Genomic DNA, 24,077 nt, shown 5'->3' with positions numbered 1-24,077 from the left:
AAAGTGTTCAAAATTTTGTGTAATTTGAGGCTCTAGATATGAAGAAGGGAGTTATTGAATCCCCAACGTTTTGTAACAGGGTTAGGTGGAAGAAGAGCTTGGTCGCATATCAAGAAATAATTTCCTTCGGTCTGCTGTGGCCTCAGCAAAATCCTGCATAATAAATAGGTTGGATCCAGACCATAAAATACGACCTTTGGCTTCAGCTGCCTTAATGGCCTTAAGGAGATCCAGCTACTCTAAACAGTAAAGGATGACAACCCTAGGTTTCGGTGAAGTTGAGGCAGACAAGCAGAATGAACAAGTCTTTGCGCACTTTGTATGTCCAAAAGAGGGGAAGTAGGAAGATCCAAGACTTTGGAGAGAAAGGTTTGGAAAAAAAAGACGTAGGATTAGAAGCTTCTATTCCCCCGGGCAGACCATAAATGCGCAAATGATTTTTCCTGTTCCTATTGTCCATGTCCTTAGCATGTTTTCTGAGAGGCAACATTTCAGATTGTAATGCCTGAACAGTTAGTGTAGTGTTTTCGAACACTTCAACCCTACAGTCCACTTGAGTTACTCTATCTATAACAGAAGACCATTTTCACCATGGGTCTGAACTTCCTGTTAGTGTTTTCCATGTAAGGTTCGAGAGCACTGATTTCTTCGAGAATGAGCTCCATTGAGACCATAGATTTGGCTTTTATAGGGGAGAGAGGGTCTTTATTAGCTGTAATGTATGCTGAGGCATTCGAAGATGTAGGTAACTTAGAAGATAGCTTGTACGCAGACATGGCTTGAGAGTCTGACAGACTAGAGGGAGACCATTGACTTACACCCCCAGAGTCCTCTATTTCTTCCAGAATTGGGAAGGGGTTGACAATGGCAACTTTAGAGTTGTTTTGGAGTGATTTGTTAATGTTGAGTTGCAGGTCCTGGTTTCCCCCATATGAAGCTGAAAAAGCCAGTGACAGACAGAGGTACCTTGAATAGCAGACGGAGAGGAAAAAAGAATATTGGGGCATATTAGCAAGAACCTCGTTAAAATTATCGCTGTTTTAGCGGCAGGAAACTGCCGCTAAAATGGCGATAATATGCGTTTTAGAATTCCAATAGAAGCCCAGGTTAGATGTGCAGGGCATCTAACCTGGGCTTCTATTGAAATTCTATAACGCACATTAGCAAGCCCATTATCGCCGTTTTAGCGGCAGTTTCGTGCCGCTACGACGGTGATAATTTTAACGAGGTTCTTGCTAATATGCCCCATTGTCTTTCCTGACCTAAGGCATTAAATTAAAAAACAAGTGGCAAATTGTGACTGTTCAAATGCCCCTTAACATTAGAGAACATAGAGGTGGCATTGAAAGGGGAATGGAAAAGATCCTGGTATAATTAAGCCCTGAAATACAAAACAAAATGATGGGCGCAACTCACTGGTCAGCGCCACCGTAATTTACCAAAATTCTTCCAAATAGGGGCCAAAATTAGGAATTCTTACACCCCTTCGGCAGCTGGAAGGTTTTTGGTCATCATTTTATGACCTGCCAGCAAGTTACGTTGCTCCATGGAAGGTGCTGCCCATCTCTTCGCCATGGCTGTGACGGAGCTCATGGAAAGGCGGCCATCCCGCATCCACTGAGGTGTCTTCACAGGAGTTTATGGTCATATGTGAAATATTACATCATAGATTAGATATAGGCTTATGCTCTTAGGACATACTCCCTCGTTTAATGCAAACCTACTGTGGCCCATCTGTCTCGGCCCCACCCCAGCTCCAAAAAACGCAATAAAAAGCCTGGGCATCTGGCTCAACCTCTCTCTCAACTTCAACCATCAAGCAGCGAAGCTATCAGCCTCATGTTATGGTCTACTCAGGCTACTACGGAAAATCCTTCCCCTACTCCCGTTTCAGGCAAGACAAATCATGGTCCAAGGCCTAATTTTATCATGCCTGGACTATGGGAATGCCCATTATCTTGGGGCCCCCCAATCCACTACCCGAAAACTGAGGATTGGCCAAAACTGTGCAGCACGCACACTCCTTCAAATCTCCCGCCGGCAATCAACTAATCCAGGATTAAAGAGTCAGCATTGGCTCCCGGTCAGGCAAAGAATTCAATTAAAGGCCCTGTGCATTGCCCACAGGGCTTTCTGGAAAACTGGCCCTGCCATCATCCAATCACTGATCACTCCCTACCAACCTAATAGACAGCTCCGATCGGCCGATTCTTTCCTCGCCCTTGTCCCTAAAATTAAGAAAGCAAGGTGCGGTGGTCGCTCCTTTGCTTACAACTCAGCAAAACTGTGGAATTCTCTTCCTCTCCACCTGCGGGCAGAACCCAACCTACTGCCTTTCGTCAAACTCCTAAAAACTTTCTTTTTCAATAAACACTTATAGACCCCAGCAACCTCTTGCCCGCATTTTTCCGCAGTGCTAGGATGCCTCAGGGTAGCTACTGCGCTTTACAAATATTCTTTTCATTTCAGTTCATAAGAAATTGCCTGTGTGCAATTTGATGGTCATTTGGACATTTAGACTTCAAGCCCAAAATAACCAACCTCAACCCTTTCTGCATGATCAACATATAGATGACATTTCAGCATTTTATATATTTATTTGAAACTTTATACTACAACACACGTTGACCAGGGCAGTACAGAGTGCTAGGAAGGAAGAACAGCTAAGTGAGAGCTTATTAGTTTAAGGAGTTAGAGTTCTGCCTTGTGTGTTGAGTGGTCTTGGACATGGGATCCTACAGCTGCTCCCCTTGCTATAATGAATGCTTAATCAAAAGCTGATCTGAATGGAACTTTCCTGAATTGAAGTTTGTGAGATTGAAACTTGAGCTTAAAGCTAACGGTGTTCCAAGGTCTTGAGTCCTGTTGCCCCAAAGATCGTCCTCAAAGCCTTTGTTTCTTGAAGGAAAACTATTAGATCAGGTGAGAAACGGCCAACCCACGTTCTGGCTTGTTGGTATAGGAATGAGAATAGCTGGGATATTTGCTTCAGAAAGTTTTATGGACATTAAAAGAGTTTTAAATCGATGCTAAACTCCACTGGAAGCTAATGGAGGTACCATCACCTCTGGCTTAACAGATTCATGTCTAAGTGCAGGCACATTCCTCCTGACTGAATCTAAACTCTACATAGAGCAACAAACATCCACACATTTGTGACAGATGTTACACATCCTCCAAACTATAAATAACTCCTTTCGATCTCTTCACAACCGTGTTGATTTTAGGGACTAAGTTGAGGTCCAAATCACAGATTGGCAGGTTTCTAATAGTAGAATTAGAGGAACGAAACCTGCATTTTTGTATGGACCCAAAACATCTTTGATTATTTGCGAGAGTCAATGTCAGGAGCTATGGCTTACTGCTGGGTGAGCAACACTCCAAACCCCCTTACACTTAGGGGCCGATTCCGATGTCTGACGCACCTGAGTCCGTCCGACATTGGTCAGGAACCATAACCGAGCGACCTACTGTCGTCGTTACGTACCTGCAAGTACGATGCGACTGAACCCTGTTCGGTCGCACTCGTATACTTCACAATCGGAGCATGCATTCTGAACGAATGCATGTTCGCAATGTGAAATGCAGGGGTGCAGTTCACCAACCAGAAAGACCGGCACGAAAAGGCAGTGGGAAACTGCCATCGTACTCCCTTGGTCGGAAAGAGACGGCCAGGGGAGTACAGAAGGGTTTCGGGATGGCGGGCGGACTCTCCGAGCCCGTCGTAAGCCATCCGGAAATCCGAGTCGGATTCCTTTCCAACCGAGCCTATCAGAATGGCTTGGTCGGAAAGGAATCCGAACGCCACGTTCCGATGCGGGCAGAAGGGCTCCAACCGTCGGTCGGAGCACTACCATCCAACAACGGAATCGGCCCCTTAGTCTATTACAGAGAAGTGTCAGACACTATTTTAGAGAATTTGAAAGTCAGTGCTGTCTGGTGTGAGGTTGGAGTGAAGTTTTGTGCGTCTAGAATGCACTATGAAATGGCTTCCTGATAATAAACTACATTTCCCAGCAGTCCCTGAACTCTCACATTGTGGGGACATATCAGCAGCCATCTTGGATGATTTGGTATAACTTCTCCAGTATTTCATGGCATCCTTGCTAGGGATTCGTGATGCAATGTTGTTTCAAACAGGAACTTGCTAACTGGATTCAGGATTTCAAATTTACAACGAGCAGTTGCTTCTTCTGAAGTTTTCTGAGGACATTTGGACTACATATAGGTATTCTGAAAATTGTTGTGTTGAGGAATCAAACTTTGATCAATTATCAAACATTTAACTTTAAACTTTATTAAGGACTGTAAAGATTATTACATTGAATTGTGCTTTGAGACTGACAGAACTGTAAGAACTCTCATGACAAGACAATATTCCACCATGTGCGTAGTTATAGTTAGGACCATGTTTCCATAGGAAATGGGTTTTTTGGTTTGTTAATAACTGTGGCACTATTTGACAAATTGGCACAAAACCTTTCAAAGAAAGGTCTAATCCACCTAATCTCCTTCCTGGAATGTTTTGACCTTATGTTTCAAGTTGGAAGCCCCAAAATGTTTTTCCCCCATACAATTTTCCATAGAAAACTGAATTGCGATACTGAAAAAACAGCTGAACAGAATTTCACCAAATTTGACAGAAAGCTAGATCTTGATCCAGAAAGTGTGCTTTTTGAGATTTGGTGTAAATCCGTTCAGTAGTTTTTGAGAAATTAATGTTCAAAATGTATGTATATTTCACACTGTGGAGGATCAGCGGAGCCAACAGAACCAAAGATAAGATCTGATTGCCTGCCACCACATCAACAAAGATGTGGCAGCTGCCATTTAAGGACTTGGGTCCTCTATCCCATGTCCTGAGAAAAAAAGTTTAAAAAAACATGCACTGCTAAGTACCTCACATATTACATCACTCATGACATGTTATTCTTGAAGAACAGTGGGAAAGCTCAGAGGTTGGAGTTTTAGGTTTGGAATCCAGAGAAGGATGGATTTTAGTAACAGCTGTGAACAGACGCCCAACAATTTAATATCTGGCAAAACACTGCTATTTGAGTTTGGTGTTGTGAACTCAAGAACAAGTCTCCAATATGACATGTTAATGACCATCGTTTTGGCTCTGCCTCAGCATCCAGTGGCCTTGGCGGCTGCATACCACACACAGGCCATGCCTGGTTTACTGCTCTCCTCCTTTTGGGAAGCCCAGGACTGCTTCCATTCGCACATCTATTCAATGTGCTCACAATTATAGGTGTAGAGTGTTCTTTTCTTGATAACCTGATGTTGATTTTGTTGCTGGGTGTGATGTGTCTAGTCTGCAGTCATCTCGACTGTGATCCTCACAGCTGCAGAACAACACAATGACCTCAAATGAACAAAGGCAAAACAATAATCAAAATCCCTGTTTTCCAGGATCCCTTTGAAGAAGTTCCACTCCATCCGTCGGACCCTCAGTGATGGCGGCATCCCCCTCAAAGAGAGAAACTTCAGAGGCGAACAGGAAGAGGAGCAGAATGTGGGATTGAACTCTGGCACAACTGGGTATCCAGAGAAACTGACCAACTATATGGATGTAAGTGCAACGCCTCAAAGTTTCTGCAGGCGGGGTTAAGAATGGCAGAGAAATGTTAAGTCAGGGGTCATCTGGTAATAGGGGACACTTTATAGTTTAATTATCGTGTGGCAATCTTTGCAGTCTTTCAATTTAGAGCAGAATACCGGAATAATGAGCACAAAAATCTGAACACATTGTTGAAAAGCTCATAATCACCTTGGGCGCACCTCTCATTGGGATTCCTCCTAGATGACCGCACACATGTTTTGTAGGAAAGTGTAGTGATGAAGGTCCACGCAGGAAGGATGTATTTCTAGAAGTCTTTATTGTAGATAACATCAAGTAGATAAGGTCTTTCAAGAAGCCCCACCAGGAGCAGCCGGTCTGCTGCTCAGCCCATTCTCAACTGTCACTCCACAGCACACCAGCTCCCAACATTCCGCGGTGCATCATCAATCACCAACATTCTAAGCAGCACTCAGCACAAACACACCGGCTGAGAAGGAAGTGTACATTGGATAACATTAACCATATGCTGGAATATAAATATCTCCATGGTAGGATGAGTAAACTACATAACCAAACAGAAGTAGGATACTACAGAAAGCTCATCTTAAGATGGAGGAGTGATGCTGACCTCAGAAGATGATAGGTTCAGCCCATCTTCCTTCCCAGTTTTTTATTCCTGCAAGGGCGGGGTGCACTTTGTTTCCACCAAATCAGGCCGTCTTCGTGGGATGACATGCCTCCAAGAGGGCCTGTTGTGCATGCCTAGGTCGACCATCATCTACACATGCACAGAAGCTGGAAGACACATCCCAACATGTCTGCTTTGGGATTCCGACGTTTAGGGTGCACCGACTGTGTCTGGCCGAGGACTGCAGTCCCAGTACCCGAGGTTGAGGAAGAACCAGATGGGTCCTTTATGTGCCTACGCGGGGGTCGCATGACATATGCCCCCGAGGGCAGACCCCATCCTGACCCTGGTCACTTGCAACATCTGTCGCTAACACCTGCGAGCCTTGAGATCTTCGCAAACCTAAACTGGAAGACAAATTAAGTCTTCCCCATCAATATACTATTATGAAAGTCGGATGAAGAGATTTGTAAACAGCATGCATGTTTTACAAAGGTTTACATTCAGTGACATCAACGGTTTATGTACATGTACAGCTAGTGTAAAAGGGTGTCAGTGGTGAAAGGAGCGTGCTCTGTGCACAGACCATGAAGCGAGCAGTCCTGAAGGAATAAACAGTAATTTTATGAAGTGTTTCTTATAATAAAACACCACAATAACCACGGGTCATTACTTTGTACATAACGATCTGTCTGTCACAGGAGAGGCCATGGCAGCCTCTGCACTTGTGATTGTCTGTCCTGATTTACTGCCACTTCAGTATTACCTGTCCCTGAACGTCTAGGCCGAAGGCCAGCAGCATATTTATATAAATATAATGGCTTACTTACAATGTAACGTTTTAAATATTTATATATTTATTCATTTACTGATGTCGTTATGTATGTGTTTCTTTATTCATGTTGATCCTTAATCATGTACATATCACGTGCATCATTTGCCCAAGGTGGCGAGGTCTCAGGAGAGCGCTGCAGTGCAGTAGTGTGCGGTGACATCCACATAGAGTGCTTTACTGCAGTAGGGAGTGATGGGGAGTCAGGAGACCTCTGTACTACAGTAGGGTGGGGTGAGGCCACAGGAGAGCGCTGCAGTGCAGTAGTGTGCGGTGACATCCACGTAGAGTGCTTTACTGCAGTAGGGAGTGATGGGGAGTCAGGAGACCTCTGTACTACAGTAGGGTGGGGTGAGGCCACAGGAGAGCGCTGCAGTGCAGTAGTGTGCGGGGACATCCATGTAGAGTGCTTTACTACAGTAGGGAGTGATGGGGAGTCAGGAGACCTCTGTACTACAGTAGGGTGGGATGAGGCCACAGGAGAGCGCTGCAGTGCAGTAGTGTGCGGTGACATCCACGTAGAGTGCTTTACTACAGTAGGGAGTGATGAGGAGTCAGGAGATCTCTGTACTACAGTAGGGTGGGGTGAGGCCACAGGAGAGCGCTGCAGTGCAGTAGTGTGCGGTGACATCCACGTAGAGTGCTTTACTACAGTAGGGAGTGATGGGGAGTCAGGAGACCTCTGTACTACAGTAGGGTGGGGTGAGGCCACAGGAGAGCGCTGCAGTGCAGTAGTGTGCGGTGACATCCACGTAGAGTGCTTTACTACAGTAGGGAGTGATGGGGAGTCAGGAGACCTCTGTACTACAGTAGGGTGGGGTGAGGCCACAGGAGAGCGCTGCAGTGCAGTAGTGTGCGGTGACATCCACGTAGAGTGCTTTACTACAGTAGGGAGTGATGGGGAGTCAGGAGACCTCTGTACTACAGTTGGGTGGGGTGAGGCCACAGGAGAGCGCTGCAGTGCAGTAGTGTGCGGTGACATCCACGTAGAGTGCTTTACTACAGTAGGGAGTGATGGGGAGTCAGGAGACCTCTGTACTACAGTAGGGTGGGATGAGGCCACAGGAGAGCGCTGCAGTGCAGTAGTGTGCGGTGACATCCACGTAGAGTGCTTTACTACAGTAGGGAGTGATGGGGAGTCAGGAGACCTCTGTACTACAGTAGGGTGGGGTGAGGCCACAGGAGAGCGCTGCAGTGCAGTAGTGTGCGGTGACATCCACGTAGAGTGCTTTACTACAGTAGGGAGTGATGGGGAGTCAGGACACCTCTGTACTACAGTAGGGTGGGGTGAGGCCACAGGAGAGCGCTGCAGTGCAGTAGTGTGCGGTGACATCCACGTAGAGTGCTTTACTACAGTAGGGAGTGATGGGGAGTCAGGAGACCTCTGTACTACAGTAGGGTGGGGTGAGGCCACAGGAGAGCGCTGCAGTGCAGTAGTGTGCGGTGACATCCACGTAGAGTGCTTTACTACAGTAGGGAGTGATGGGGAGTCAGGAGACCTCTGTACTACAGTAGGGTGGGGTGAGGCCACAGGAGAGCGCTGCAGTGCAGTAGTGTGCGGTGACATCCACGTAGAGTGCTTTACTGCAGTAGGGAGTGATGGGGAGTCAGGAGACCTCTGTACTACAGTAGGGTGGGGTGAGGCCACAGGAGAGCGCTGCAGTGCAGTAGTGTGCGGTGACATCCACGTAGAGTGCTTTACTACAGTAGGGAGTGATGGGGAGTCAGGAGACCTCTGTACTACAGTAGGGTGGGGTGAGGCCACAGGAGAGCGCTGCAGTGCAGTAGTGTGCGGTGACATCCACGTAGAGTGCTTTACTACAGTAGGGAGTAATGGGGAGTCAGGAGACCTCTGTACTACAGTAGGGTGGGGTGAGGCCACAGGAGAGCGCTGCAGTGCAGTAGTGTGCGGTGACATCCACGTAGAGTGCTTTTCTACACTAGGGAGTGATGGGGAGTCAAGAGACCTCAGTACTACAGTAGGGTGGGGTGAGGCCACAGGAGAGCGCTGCAGTGCAGTAGTGTGCGGTGACATCCACGTAGAGTGCTTTACTACAGTAGGGAGTGATGGGGAGTCAGGAGACCTCTGTACTACAGTAGGGTGGGGTGAGGCCACAGGAGAGCGCTGCAGTGCAGTAGTGTGCGGTGACATCCACGTAGAGTGCTTTACTGCAGTAGGGAGTGATGGGGAGTCAGGAGACCTCTGTACTACAGTAGGGTGGGGTGAGGCCACAGGAGAGCGCTGCAGTGCAGTAGTGTGCGGTGACATCCACGTAGAGTGCTTTACTACAGTAGGGAGTGATGGGGAGTCAGGAGACCTCTGTACTACAGTAGGGTGGGGTGAGGCCACAGGAGAGCGCTGCAGTGCAGTAGTGTGCGGTGACATCCACGTAGAGTGCTTTACTACAGTAGGGAGTAATGGGGAGTCAGGAGACCTCTGTACTACAGTAGGGTGGGGTGAGGCCACAGGAGAGCGCTGCAGTGCAGTAGTGTGCGGTGACATCCACGTAGAGTGCTTTACTACAGTAGGGAGTGATGGGGAGTCAGGAGACCTCTGTACTACAGTAGGGTGGGGCGAGGTCTCAGGAGAGCGCTGCAGTGCAGTAGTGTGCGGTGACATCCACGTAGAGTGCTGTACTACAGTAGGGAGGGATGGGGAGTCAGGAGACCTCTGTACTACGGTGGGGTGAGGCCACAGGAGAGCGCTGCAGTGCAGTAGTGTGCGGTGACATCCACGTAGAGTGCTTTACTGCAGTAGGGAGTGATGGGGAGTCAGGAGACCTCTGTACTACAGTAGGGTGGGGTGAGGCCACAGGAGAGCGCTGCAGTGCAGTAGTGTGCGGTGACATCCACGTAGAGTGCTTTTCTACACTAGGGAGTGATGGGGAGTCAGGAGACCTCTGTACTACAGTAGGGTGGGGTGAGGCCACAGGAGAGCGCTGCAGTGCAGTAGTGTGCGGTGACATCCATGTAGAGTGCTTTACTACAGTAGGGAGTGATGGGGAGTCAGGAGACCTCTGTACTACAGTAGGGTGGGGTGAGGCCACAGGAGAGCGCTGCAGTGCAGTAGTGTGCGGTGACATCCACGTAGAGTGCTTTACTACAGTAGGGAGTGATGGGGAGTCAGGAGACCTCTGTACTACAGTAGGGTGGGGTGAGGCCACAGGAGAGCGCTGCAGTGCAGTAGTGTGCGGTGACATCCACGTAGAGTGCTTTACTACAGTAGGGAGTGATGGGGAGTCAGGAGACCTCTGTACTACAGTAGGGTGGGGTGAGGCCACAGGAGAGCGCTGCAGTGCAGTAGTGTGCGGTGACATCCACGTAGAGTGCTTTACTGCAGTAGGGAGTGATGGGGAGTCGGGAGACCTCTGTACTACAGTAGGGTGGGGTGAGGCCACAGGAGAGCGCTGCAGTGCAGTAGTGTGCGGTGACATCCACGTAGAGTGCTTTACTACAGTAGGGAGTGATGGGGAGTCGGGAGACCTCTGTACTACAGTAGGGTGGGGTGAGGCCACAGGAGAGCGCTGCAGTGCAGTAGTGTGCGGTGACATCCACGTAGAGTGCTTTACTACAGTAGGGAGTGATGGGGAGTCAGGAGACCTCTGTACTACAGTAGGGTGGGGTGAGGCCACAGGAGAGCGCTGCAGTGCAGTAGTGTGCGGTGACATCCACGTAGAGTGCTTTACTACAGTAGGGAGTGATGGGGAGTCAGGAGACCTCTGTACTACAGTAGGGTGGGGTGAGGCCACAGGAGAGCGCTGCAGTGCAGTAGTGTGCGGTGACATCCACGTAGAGTGCTTTACTACAGTAGGGAGTGATGGGGAGTCAGGAGACCTCTGTACTACAGTAGGGTGGGGTGAGGCCACAGGAGAGCGCTGCAGTGCAGTAGTGTGCGGTGACATCCACGTAGAGTGCTTTACTACAGTAGGGAGTGATGGGGAGTCAGGAGACCTCTGTACTACAGTAGGGTGGGGTGAGGCCACAGGAGAGCGCTGCAGTGCAGTAGTGTGCGGTGACATCCACGTAGAGTGCTTTACTACAGTAGGGAGTGATGGGGAGTCAGGAGACCTCTGTACTACAGTAGGGTGGGGTGAGGCCACAGGAGAGCGCTGCAGTGCAGTAGTGTGCGGTGACATCCACGTAGAGTGCTTTACTACAGTAGGGAGTGATGGGGAGTCAAGAGACCTCAGTACTACAGTAGGGTGGGGTGAGGCCACAGGAGAGCGCTGCAGTGCAGTAGTGTGCGGTGACATCCACGTAGAGTGCTTTACTACAGTAGGGAGTGATGGGGAGTCAGGAGACCTCTGTACTACAGTAGGGTGGGGTGAGGCCACAGGAGAGCGCTGCAGTGCAGTAGTGTGCGGTGACATCCACGTAGAGTGCTTTACTACAGTAGGGAGTGATGGGGAGTCAGGAGACCTCTGTACTACAGTAGGGTGGGGTGAGGCCACAGGAGAGCGCTGCAGTGCAGTAGTGTGCGGTGACATCCACGTAGAGTGCTTTACTACAGTAGGGAGTGATGGGGAGTCAGGAGACCTCTGTACTACAGTAGGGTGGGGTGAGGCCACAGGAGAGCGCTGCAGTGCAGTAGTGTGCGGTGACATCCACGTAGAGTGCTTTACTACAGTAGGGAGTGATGGGGAGTCAGGAGACCTCTGTACTACAGTAGGGTGGGGTGAGGCCACAGGAGAGCGCTGCAGTGCAGTAGTGTGCGGTGACATCCACGTAGAGTGCTTTACTACAGTAGGGAGTGATGGGGAGTCAGGAGACCTCTGTACTACAGTAGGGTGGGGTGAGGCCACAGGAGAGCGCTGCAGTGCAGTAGTGTGCGGTGACATCCACGTAGAGTGCTTTACTACAGTAGGGAGTGATGGGGAGTCAGGAGACCTCTGTACTACAGTAGGGTGGGGTGAGGCCACAGGAGAGCGCTGCAGTGCAGTAGTGTGCGGTGACATCCACATAGAGTGCTTTACTGCAGTAGGGAGTGATGGGGAGTCAGGAGACCTCTGTACTACAGTAGGGTGGGGTGAGGCCACAGGAGAGCGCTGCAGTGCAGTAGTGTGCGGTGACATCCACGTAGAGTGCTTTACTACAGTAGGGAGTGATGGGGAGTCAGGAGACCTCTGTACTACAGTAGGGTGGGGTGAGGCCACAGGAGAGCGCTGCAGTGCAGTAGTGTGCGGTGACATCCACGTAGAGTGCTTTACTACAGTAGGGAGTGATGGGGAGTCAGGAGACCTCTGTACTACAGTAGGGTGGGGTGAGGCCACAGGAGAGCGCTGCAGTGCAGTAGTGTGCGGTGACATCCACGTAGAGTGCTTTACTACAGTAGGGAGTGATGGGGAGTCAGGAGACCTCTGTACTACAGTAGGGTGGGGTGAGGCCACAGGAGAGCGCTGCAGTGCAGTAGTGTGCGGTGACATCCACGTAGAGTGCTTTACTACAGTAGGGAGTGATGGGGAGTCAGGAGACCTCTGTACTACAGTAGGGTGGGGTGAGGCCACAGGAGAGCGCTGCAGTGCAGTAGTGTGCGGTGACATCCACGTAGAGTGCTTTACTACAGTAGGGAGTGATGGGGAGTCAGGAGACCTCTGTACTACAGTAGGGTGGGGTGAGGCCACAGGAGAGCGCTGCAGTGCAGTAGTGTGCGGTGACATCCACGTAGAGTGCTTTACTACAGTAGGGAGTGATGGGGAGTCAGGAGACCTCTGTACTACAGTAGGGTGGGGTGAGGCCACAGGAGAGCGCTGCAGTGCAGTAGTGTGCGGTGACATCCACGTAGAGTGCTTTACTACAGTAGGGAGTGATGGGGAGTCAGGAGACCTCTGTACTACAGTAGGGTGGGGTGAGGCCACAGGAGAGCGCTGCAGTGCAGTAGTGTGCGGTGACATCCACGTAGAGTGCTTTACTACAGTAGGGAGTGATGGGGAGTCAGGAGACCTCTGTACTACAGTAGGGTGGGGTGAGGCCACAGGAGAGCGCTGCAGTGCAGTAGTGTGCGGTGACATCCACGTAGAGTGCTTTACTACAGTAGGGAGTGATGGGGAGTCAGGAGACCTCTGTACTACAGTAGGGTGGGGTGAGGCCACAGGAGAGCGCTGCAGTGCAGTAGTGTGCGGTGACATCCACGTAGAGTGCTTTACTACAGTAGGGAGTGATGGGGAGTCAGGAGACCTCTGTACTACAGTAGGGTGGGGTGAGGCCACAGGAGAGCGCTGCAGTGCAGTAGTGTGCGGTGACATCCACGTAGAGTGCTTTACTACAGTAGGGAGTGATGGGGAGTCAGGAGACCTCTGTACTACAGTAGGGTGGGGTGAGGCCACAGGAGAGCGCTGCAGTGCAGTAGTGTGCGGTGACATCCACGTAGAGTGCTTTACTACAGTAGGGAGTGATGGGGAGTCAGGAGACCTCTGTACTACAGTAGGGTGGGGTGAGGCCACAGGAGAGCGCTGCAGTGCAGTAGTGTGCGGTGACATCCACGTAGAGTGCTTTACTACAGTAGGGAGTGATGGGGAGTCAGGAGACCTCTGTACTACAGTAGGGTGGGGTGAGGCCACAGGAGAGCGCTGCAGTGCAGTAGTGTGCGGTGACATCCACGTAGAGTGCTTTACTACAGTAGGGAGTGATGGGGAGTCAGGAGACCTCTGTACTACAGTAGGGTGGGGTGAGGCCACAGGAGAGCGCTGCAGTGCAGTAGTGTGCGGTGACATCCACGTAGAGTGCTTTACTACAGTAGGGAGTGATGGGGAGTCAGGAGACCTCTGTACTACAGTAGGGTGGGGTGAGGCCACAGGAGAGCGCTGCAGTGCAGTAGTGTGCGGTGACATCCACGTAGAGTGCTTTACTACAGTAGGGAGTGATGGGGAGTCAGGAGACCTCTGTACTACAGTAGGGTGGGGTGAGGCCACAGGAGAGCGCTGCAGTGCAGTAGTGTGCGGTGACATCCACGTAGAGTGCTTTACTACAGTAGGGAGTGATGGGGAGTCAGGAGACCTCTGTACTACAGTAGGGTGGGGTGAGGCCACAGGAGAGCGCTGCAGTGCAGTAGTGTGCGGTGACATCCACGTAGAGTGCTTTACTACAGTAGGGAGTGATGGGGAGTCAGGAGACCTCTGTACTACAGTAGGGTGGGGTGAGGCCACAGGAGAGCGCTGCAGTGCAGTAGTGTGCGGTGACATCCACGTAGAGTGCTTTACTACAGTAGGGAGTGATGGGGAGTCAGGAGACCTCTGTACTACAGTAGGGTGGGGTGAGGCCACAGGAGAGCGCTGCAGTGCAGTAGTGTGCGGTGACATCCACGTAGAGTGCTTTACTACAGTAGGGAGTGATGGGGAGTCAGGAGACCTCTGTACTACAGTAGGGTGGGGTGAGGCCACAGGAGAGCGCTGCAGTGCAGTAGTGTGCGGTGACATCCACGTAGAGTGCTTTACTACAGTAGGGAGTGATGGGGAGTCAGGAGACCTCTGTACTACAGTAGGGTGGGGTGAGGCCACAGGAGAGCGCTGCAGTGCAGTAGTGTGCGGTGACATCCACGTAGAGTGCTTTACTACAGTAGGGAGTGATGGGGAGTCAGGAGACCTCTGTACTACAGTAGGGTGGGGTGAGGCCACAGGAGAGCGCTGCAGTGCAGTAGTGTGCGGTGACATCCACGTAGAGTGCTTTACTACAGTAGGGAGTGATGGGGAGTCAGGAGACCTCTGTACTACAGTAGGGTGGGGTGAGGCCACAGGAGAGCGCTGCAGTGCAGTAGTGTGCGGTGACATCCACGTAGAGTGCTTTACTACAGTAGGGAGTGATGGGGAGTCAGGAGGACCTCTGTACTACAGTAGGGTGGGGTGAGGCCACAGGAGAGCGCTGCAGTGCAGTAGTGTGCGGTGACATCCACGTAGAGTGCTTTACTACAGTAGGGAGTGATGGGGAGTCAGGAGACCTCTGTACTACAGTAGGGTGGGGTGAGGCCACAGGAGAGCGCTGCAGTGCAGTAGTGTGCGGTGACATCCACGTAGAGTGCTTTACTACAGTAGGGAGTGATGGGGAGTCAGGAGACCTCTGTACTACAGTAGGGTGGGGTGAGGCCACAGGAGAGCGCTGCAGTGCAGTAGTGTGCGGTGACATCCACGTAGAGTGCTTTACTACAGTAGGGAGTGATGGGGAGTCAGGAGACCTCTGTACTACAGTAGGGTGGGGTGAGGCCACAGGAGAGCGCTGCAGTGCAGTAGTGTGCGGTGACATCCACGTAGAGTGCTTTACTACAGTAGGGAGTGATGGGGAGTCAGGAGACCTCTGTACTACAGTAGGGTGGGGTGAGGCCACAGGAGAGCGCTGCAGTGCAGTAGTGTGCGGTGACATCCACGTAGAGTGCTTTACTACAGTAGGGAGTGATGGGGAGTCAGGAGACCTCTGTACTACAGTAGGGTGGGGTGAGGCCACAGGAGAGCGCTGCAGTGCAGTAGTGTGCGGTGACATCCACGTAGAGTGCTTTACTACAGTAGGGAGTGATGGGGAGTCAGGAGACCTCTGTACTACAGTAGGGTGGGGTGAGGCCACAGGAGAGCGCTGCAGTGCAGTAGTGTGCGGTGACATCCACGTAGAGTGCTTTACTACAGTAGGGAGTGATGGGGAGTCAGGAGACCTCTGTACTACAGTAGGGTGGGGTGAGGCCACAGGAGAGCGCTGCAGTGCAGTAGTGTGCGGTGACATCCACGTAGAGTGCTTTACTACAGTAGGGAGTGATGGGGAGTCAGGAGACCTCTGTACTACAGTAGGGTGGGGTGAGGCCACAGGAGAGCGCTGCAGTGCAGTAGTGTGCGGTGACATCCACGTAGAGTGCTTTACTACAGTAGGGAGTGATGGGGAGTCAGGAGACCTCTGTACTACAGTAGGGTGGGGTGAGGCCACAGGAGAGCGCTGCAGTGCAGTAGTGTGCGGTGACATCCACGTAGAGTGCTTTACTGCAGTAGGGAGTGATGGGGAGTCAGGAGACCTCTGTACTACAGTAGGGTGGGGTGAGGCCACAGGAGAGCGCTGCAGTGCAGTAGTGTGCGGTGACATCCACGTAGAGTGCTTTACTACAGTAGGGAGTGATGGGGAGTCGGGAGACCTCTGTACTACAGTAGGGTGGGGTGAGGCCACAGGAGAGCGCTGCAGTGCAGTAGTGTGCGGTGACATCCACGTAGAGTGCTTTACTACAGTAGGGAGTGATGGGGAGTCAGGAGACCTCTGTACTACAGTAGGGTGGGGTGAGGCCACAGGAGAGCGCTGCAGTGCAGTAGTGTGCGGTGACATCCACGTAGAGTGCTTTACTACAGTAGGGAGTGATGGGGAGTCAGGAGACCTCTGTACTACAGTAGGGTGGGGTGAGGCCACAGGAGAGCGCTGCAGTGCAGTAGTGTGCGGTGACATCCACGTAGAGTGCTTTACTACAGTAGGGAGTGATGGGGAGTCAAGAGACCTCAGTACTACAGTAGGGTGGGGTGAGGCCACAGGAGAGCGCTGCAGTGCAGTAGTGTGCGGTGACATCCACGTAGAGTGCTTTACTACAGTAGGGAGTGATGGGGAGTCAGGAGACCTCTGTACTACAGTAGGGTGGGGTGAGGCCACAGGAGAGCGCTGCAGTGCAGTAGTGTGCGGTGACATCCACGTAGAGTGCTTCACTACAGTAGGGAGTGATGGGGAGTCAGGAGACCTCTGTACTACAGTAGGGTGGGGTGAGGCCACAGGAGAGCGCTGCAGTGCAGTAGTGTGCGGTGACATCCACGTAGAGTGCTTTACTACAGTAGGGAGTGATGGGGAGTCAGGAGACCTCTGTACTACAGTAGGGTGGGGTGAGGCCACAGGAGAGCGCTGCAGTGCAGTAGTGTGCGGTGACATCCACGTAGAGTGCTTTACTACAGTAGGGAGTGATGGGGAGTCAGGAGACCTCTGTACTACAGTAGGGTGGGGTGAGGCCACAGGAGAGCGCTGCAGTGCAGTAGTGTGCGGTGACATCAACATAGAGTGCTTTACTGCAGTAGGGAGTGATGGGGAGTCAGGAGACCTCTGTACTACAGTAGGGTGGGGTGAGGCCACAGGAGAGCGCTGCAGTGCAGTAGTGTGCGGTGACATCCACGTAGAGTGCTTTACTACAGTAGGGAGTGATGGGGAGTCAGGAGACCTCTGTACTACAGTAGGGTGGGGTGAGGCCACAGGAGAGCGCTGCAGTGCAGTAGTGTGCGGTGACATCCACGTAGAGTGCTTTACTACAGTAGGGAGTGATGGGGAGTCAGGAGACCTCTGTACTACAGTAGGGTGGGGTGAGGCCACAGGAGAGCGCTGCAGTGCAGTAGTGTGCGGTGACATCCACGTAGAGTGCTTTACTACAGTAGGGAGTGATGGGGAGTCAGGAGACCTCTGTACTACAGTAGGGTGGGGTGAGGCCACAGGAGAGCGCTGCAGTGCAGTAGTGTGCGGTGACATCCACGTAGAGTGCTTTACTACAGTAGGGAGTGATGGGGAGTCAAGAGACCTCAGTACTACAGTAGGGTGGGGTGAGGCCACAGGAGAGCGCTGCAGTGCAGTAGTGTGCGGTGACATCCACGTAGAGTGCTTTACTACAGTAGGGAGTGATGGGGAGTCAGGAGACCTCTGTACTACAGTAGGGTGGGGTGAGGCCACAGGAGAGCGCTGCAGTGCAGTAGTGTGCGGTGACATCCACGTAGAGTGCTTTACTACAGTAGGGAGTGATGGGGAGTCAGGAGACCTCTGTACTACAGTAGGGTGGGGTGAGGCCACAGGAGAGCGCTGCAGTGCAGTAGTGTGCGGTGACATCCACGTAGAGTGCTTTACTACAGTAGGGAGTGATGGGGAGTCAGGAGACCTCTGTACTACAGTAGGGTGGGGTGAGGCCACAGGAGAGCGCTGCAGTGCAGTAGTGTGCGGTGACATCCACGTAGAGTGCTTTACTACAGTAGGGAGTGATGGGGAGTCAGGAGACCTCTGTACTACAGTAGGGTGGGGTGAGGCCACAGGAGAGCGCTGCAGTGCAGTAGTGTGCGGTGACATCCACGTAGAGTGCTTCACTACAGTAGGGAGTGATGGGGAGTCAGGAGACCTCTGTACTACAGTAGGGTGGGGTGAGGCCACAGGAGAGCGCTGCAGTGCAGTAGTGTGCGGTGACATCCACGTAGAGTGCTTCACTACAGTAGGGAGTGATGGGGAGTCAGGAGACCTCTGTACTACAGTAGGGTGGGGTGAGGCCACAGGAGAGCGCTGCAGTGCAGTAGTGTGCGGTGACATCCACGTAGAGTGCTTTACTACAGTAGGGAGTGATGGGGAGTCAGGAGACCTCTGTACTACAGTAGGGTGGGGTGAGGCCACAGGAGAGCGCTGCAGTGCAGTAGTGTGCGGTGACATCCACGTAGAGTGCTTTACTACAGTAGGGAGTGATGGGGAGTCAGGAGACCTCTGTACTACAGTAGGGTGGGATGAGGCCACAGGAGAGCGGTGCAGTGCAGTAGTGTGCGGTGACATCCACGTAGAGTGCTTTACTACAGTAGGGAGTGATGGGGAGTCAGGAGACCTCTGTACTACAGTAGGGTGGGATGAGGCCACAGGAGAGCGGTGCACTGCATTAGAGTGTGGTGAGGCCGCAAGAGAGCACTGCACTGTAGCCAGGAAACCTCTGGTGCAGGGCTTGCTCATTAGCCGTCTTGATTACGGCAATGCCCTGTTTGCAGCACTCAATGAGGATTTGCTTTCCAAGCTGCAGACCCTTCAGAACGCTGCGGCCAGACTGATTCTAGACCTTCCTCCTAGAGCAGCCTCTGCCCCCTGTCTGAAAAAACTACACTGGCTTCCCGTTGATCAGAGAAGCTATTTTAAGATTTTGAGTCTGACACACAATCTCCTTATACCGGCCCTAAATATCTTTTCAAGAAACTCAACTGATACGTACCCAAAGGCCTTTAAGGTCCAGCAATAAATCATTTTTGGTCTAGCCACGCGTCCGTACTTCCCGTAACGGCCGTCGCTCCTTTTCCTATCTTGCCCCTTTGCTCTGGAATAAATTACCTCCTCATCTTCTATCCATTACCAAACACAAACCCTTCCGCAAATGCCTCAAAACATGGCTTTTTCCCGAATAACCTCTGCTTTTTCAGGAGCAGGCTCCTGACGTCGTCGACTGTTTTTTGCTGCAAGCGCCTTGATACCTCACGGTGATAAGTGCGCTCTATAAAAACATTTGACTTGACTTGACTTGACACTGTAGTGGGATGTGGTGAGGCCTCGGGACAGCTTGCACTGCAGTACAGTGTCATGAGTCCTCAGGAGAGTGCTGCACTGCAGTAGGGTGTGAGGAGGACTCAGGAGAGCTCTGTTCTGCAGTAGAGTGTGATGAGTCCTCAGGAGAGTGCTGCACTGCAGTAGGGTGTGATGAGGACTCAGGAGAGCTCTGTTCTGCAGTAGAGTGTGATGAGGCCTCAGGAGAGCGGTGCACTGCAGTAGGGTGTGATGCGGAGTCATGAGATCTTGGTACTGCAGTAGGCTGTGATGAGGTCTCAGGAGAGTGCTGTACTGCTGTAGGGTGTGGTAAGGCTTCAGGAGAGCATTGTACTGCAGTAGCACAGACCCGCTTTACCCACTTTTTACTTCTTGGGGATTTTAATATTCATTTGGACTGTGGGGAGGCTGGGGAGACTCTGGAGTTCCTTGACTCTTTGAGGCTTGCACAGCTCTCTTAATGGGTCAGTTCCCCACGCATCGTGCAGGTCATATCCTGGACCCGATATGCTCAAACTTTCCTATTACTTTCAAAGAGCCCCTCCAGCTCTGCGCCGCTGCAGCATGATAGATGAGAGGTCCTGGTGGAGCCAGATTTTTGTCCCTTCAAAGGTGAGAGAGTACTGATTACGCACCACATTCATGATCATTTCCTTTAGACGATAGCTATGCAAGCAGGTATAGATATCCTGGCGGGTCCCCAGAAACCCTGATGGGCAACCAGCTCTGTGTGTGAAATCCAAGATAAGCTCTTTGTCTGCCAGGTCCTGGACGATATGGCAGAAGGTTGAAGCACATAGTCCTCTAATTTGCCCACATCCGCCTGCAAGGGGACCCCTTTTATCTGAATGTTAGATCTTCTAGACCTGTTCTCCAAATCCTCCAGAAAGCAGTAGAGGTCCGTGTTCTGGTCCCAGAGATTAAGTACTGGCTTCGACAGGCCACCAACTCCTCCTCCCTAGCGTTGTTTCCCTGTTCTAATGTGCCTACTCGCTGGCCCTGCTTTCCCATCTCGTGGCAGATTTCTTTAACATCATTGGCCGCTTCCTGCTTCAAGGCCCGTAGTGTATGGAACAGACACTCCATGAATCAGGAGCCTAATCTCCCATTGAGCTCTTCTGGGATGTTTCAGGACGGAATTGAGAGGGGGATCCAGAGACTTTGGTAGAGTCCACCAATTTATGTGCAGTCTTGGACAAAAAGATCCTTAATGGTGGAGTTTCTTTTGTTGCGTGGCGTTGTCATGTTCTCCGTGCGGTGAACTGTCTGTCATGCACACCACAGTCGGCTCCTGAGGACAGCAAGGGGGTTGGGGGGATCCTCTAGGTGTCTCTCTCTTCAGACACAGTCGACTGGGTCCTACACAGCCTCAGGAGGACATACGTCTGCGCCAGCAGCCCCCAGTCTTTTGGATCAGCCCTGCCAGCCTCCCAGCACAGTACAGCCTCCCCACTGGGCGCAGGGGTGGCTGCGCTGGTAAGGACTATGGGCCCGATGTAGGTAATTAGTATTTACCAATTCGTAAATACCGAATTTTACCGATTCAGTATTTACAAATCGGTAAATGCTATGTAGGTATTTTTACCGAATAGAGTAACGGATCGGTAATATTCGGTAATTACCGAATCGGTATTTACCGATTCAGTATTTGCCATTGATTCCTATGGGCCTTGAGGCCCATAGTTACCAATGGCAATTACCGAATCGGTAAATACCGATTCTGTAAAATTACCGAATTGACAAGGGGGACAGGGTGTCAATTTGACACCCTGTTGCACCCCTGATTCAGGCTTGTGTGCCATGTGACACACATACATGCCCTTAGGACATGTATGTCACATGTATGTGGCACACATACATGTCCTAAGGGCATGTATGTGTGTCACATGGCACAGGTGTACATGCACAAATGTGCTTGTACACAGGAATTCGTTATTTACCATCAAATAGTATTTGATGGTAAATTACGAATTCTTAAGGGGCTGTGGCACTGTTTTCAGTGGGATGTATGACGTTACAACGCATACTTTTACCTCGCATACCTTTACAACGCGGTTTTTACCGCGCATACCTTTACAACGCATAGCGCTTAGAGGTGCTGGATAGTGGTAAGTATCATTTTCTATTCCAACTCCAGTCCCCGTGGACACTAGGGAAGATGTTGGATAGAAAATTAAACTTATTCCCTATCCTAGAGCGCCCCCCAGCGCAATGCGTTGTAATGGTTTGCGTTGTAATACCAGCGTTGTAATGGTATTGCGTGGTAAAAAATGCGTGGTAAAGGTTGTATACCTTTTCAGTGCCACCTACATCTAGATTTACCGATTCGGTAAATTTACCGATTCAGTATTTTACCGAATCGGTAAATTTACCGAATCAGCACATTTTAGGCCCCCTACATGTCACAAACCAAATACCGGTCGGTAACGGCCGAAATCGTCCGTTATCGACCGGTATTTGGTGACCTACATCTGGCCCTATGTGCGCCACACCTTGTCTAGCCAGATTCAGCGATGTTCCTGGCAGGGGTCACGGTGCTCCCCTGGGCTCGTGGCCCTCGTCCCCCAAGAGCAATGCGACAAAGACGCATCACTGTTATGTGAGTGACCCTGTCCCATCTGGTTTTCTAGATCTAGCAGACGAATGCAGTCCCATCCTTCCATTGTGTTAGCCTCCAAGGAGTGCCTCTCCGCAGGGGGGCTGCCTATCCAGCAGAGCACCAGTACCCAGCGCAGCAGTAGAGTGCGGCTCTTTCACCACAAATTCCCCAGGAGCAGCCTGTGCCGACTCTGTAGGCCTCACTGCCATGGGCAGGGCCTCGTTATCTCCTCCACCACTAATCCAGGCGACAAATCAAAGCAACCACTGAATGCCGGTTTCTTCTTGGTAGTCTCTTCAAGCAGGACTCTGTACCACTGTATCTGCATGCTCCGTCGCGCAGGCAGGCCTCAGTGTCGTCACCTCGGTCGCTCACCCCCAGGGGACCATCGGTGTGGGTGCTAGGTCTGCAACTTTCGCTCCCTATAGGAAAAATACCAGATGGCCCGCAGATCACCGGAGGACCTGGCGTGGGATTAGTGAGTCCCCGCCAGGTCTGTTGTCGTATACGTAGCCACCATTCTAGGTGCCGAGCTCGTCACGTGGCCTCTCACCTACCAAATGAAAGTGCTCTGTGGTGTCTGTGGAAAGGCCAGGGCATCCAGCCCGCTCTCCTGGGCAGGATAGTCCCGGTGTTCCCAATCCGCTGATGACTCGATATGTGCAGCGGATCTCCGTAATTCATTTCCTACACAGGTGCCATCCTGGACACGCCCCCGGAGTTCATTTTTTTGTTCTCTTTCCCATGATAGTTATGTAGAATGTTGGGGAGAGAGATAATTGACTCAACTGAGGGAAGAATATGGTGAACCGAGCTGAGCTCACTGTGTTGGTCGATTTAATAAACTTGGAGTTTCTTTTAAGGATAAGCAACTGAGGAGGTATTAGTTTCTCAATAAATGTTCTGCATTGGCAAAGTAAATATGTCATGTTGGTCTTGGCCATCCCTGCAGGGCCACCACAGATATTTGCCTCTCTCTGCATTTCTTTGAAAAACTTGTCCTTTTAAGGCACTGTATGTTTTCCCTGCAAACCAGTGGTACAGTGCTCTCCCTTGAAAACATGGTGAAATTGGCCTGCACCTGTTTGGTACTTTAATGTACTTGTATGTCCCTAGTACATGGTACTACATGTTCCCAGAGCCTGTAAATTCAATGCTACGAGTGGACAGCAGCACTTGTTGTGCCACCCACCAAAGTAGCCTTGTAAAGCATGCTACTGCAGCCTGTAGTGCAGTATTAAACTGCAATTTAGACCTGGCAAAAAAAAACTTTTGCAAAACCTAAACCTTCCTTTTTATTACTTATAAGTTGCCCCTAAGGTAGGCGCTTAAGTCTCTGAGAGAAGGTGGCCTGGTATTTAAAAAGTAGGACATGTGTGTTTAAGTTTTACATGTCCTGGCTGCGAAAAACTCCTAAAGTTGTTTTTTACCCCTGTAAGGCTATCTCTCCCACAGACTAACACTGAGCTACCTTATTACACTTTATATGTGATAACTTTAGTTAGGGACCAGATAGAGAAATGCTGTTTCAACTCAAATGAATTGTAATTTAAAACCTCTTTAATGCTAAAGTAAGATTTTAAGTTACTCTCTGAAAATGGCACTTTCAGAAAGTTGCCATTTTTCTGATCTAAACCAAATGTGCCTTTCTGAAAGTGTCCATGGCCACATGACGGTGAGTGGTTCTCCTGGGTAGTTTTGTGTATTGTTTCCAAACATAGAGACAAAAGAGGCCTAGGTGTGGAGGGAGAGGGTCTTCCTGACAGGATGGCTGGGGAGGAGTTGTGACCTGCCCGGATTACACTTCAAAGGACCTTGCCGACAGCACACACAAAGGAACTTGACACCACAACACAACAACATACCTGCCCTTTCCTTTCTCACCCTAGACAGTTTGGAACCAAGACTAGGGGAAGGGGAAGAAGTCCGCTGGCAAATTGATAGGGGTGGCAGGACTGTTCTGATCTTACTTGACCTATCTGCCGCGTTCAACACGGTTAATCACTCTGTTCTTATGCAACGGTTGAAGGATAGTGGAATTCGAGGCAACACGTTGGCCCTCCTACCTCATTCCTGATAGGCAGAGAACACAAGGTCTGCTGGGATAACGTTAAGTCGGACAAATTTCACCTCCCTTGCAGAGTCCCACAGGGGTCATCCCTTTCACCCACACTATTCAACATATATGTGACTT

General features: G+C 50.9%; 1 protein-coding gene across 1 annotated transcript in view; it reads left to right on the top strand.

Moving 5' to 3' along the window:
• Positions 1–24,077, top strand: part of LOC144770590 (cathepsin D-like) — a 288,565-nt gene that overhangs the window by 110,753 nt on the left and 153,735 nt on the right. The window contains exon 2 of the mRNA XM_078655246.1: positions 5,416–5,575. Coding sequence (XP_078511372.1) covers positions 5,416–5,575 — 160 coding nt within the window. The remainder of the gene's footprint in view (positions 1–5,415; positions 5,576–24,077) is intronic.

This window comes from Lissotriton helveticus, chromosome 7 (assembly GCF_964261635.1).
Source record: "Lissotriton helveticus chromosome 7, aLisHel1.1, whole genome shotgun sequence".
Lineage (NCBI taxonomy): Eukaryota > Metazoa > Chordata > Amphibia > Caudata > Salamandridae > Lissotriton > Lissotriton helveticus.
Note: the sequence above shows the minus strand (reverse complement) of the source record. Positions and strands in the feature narration are given on the sequence as shown.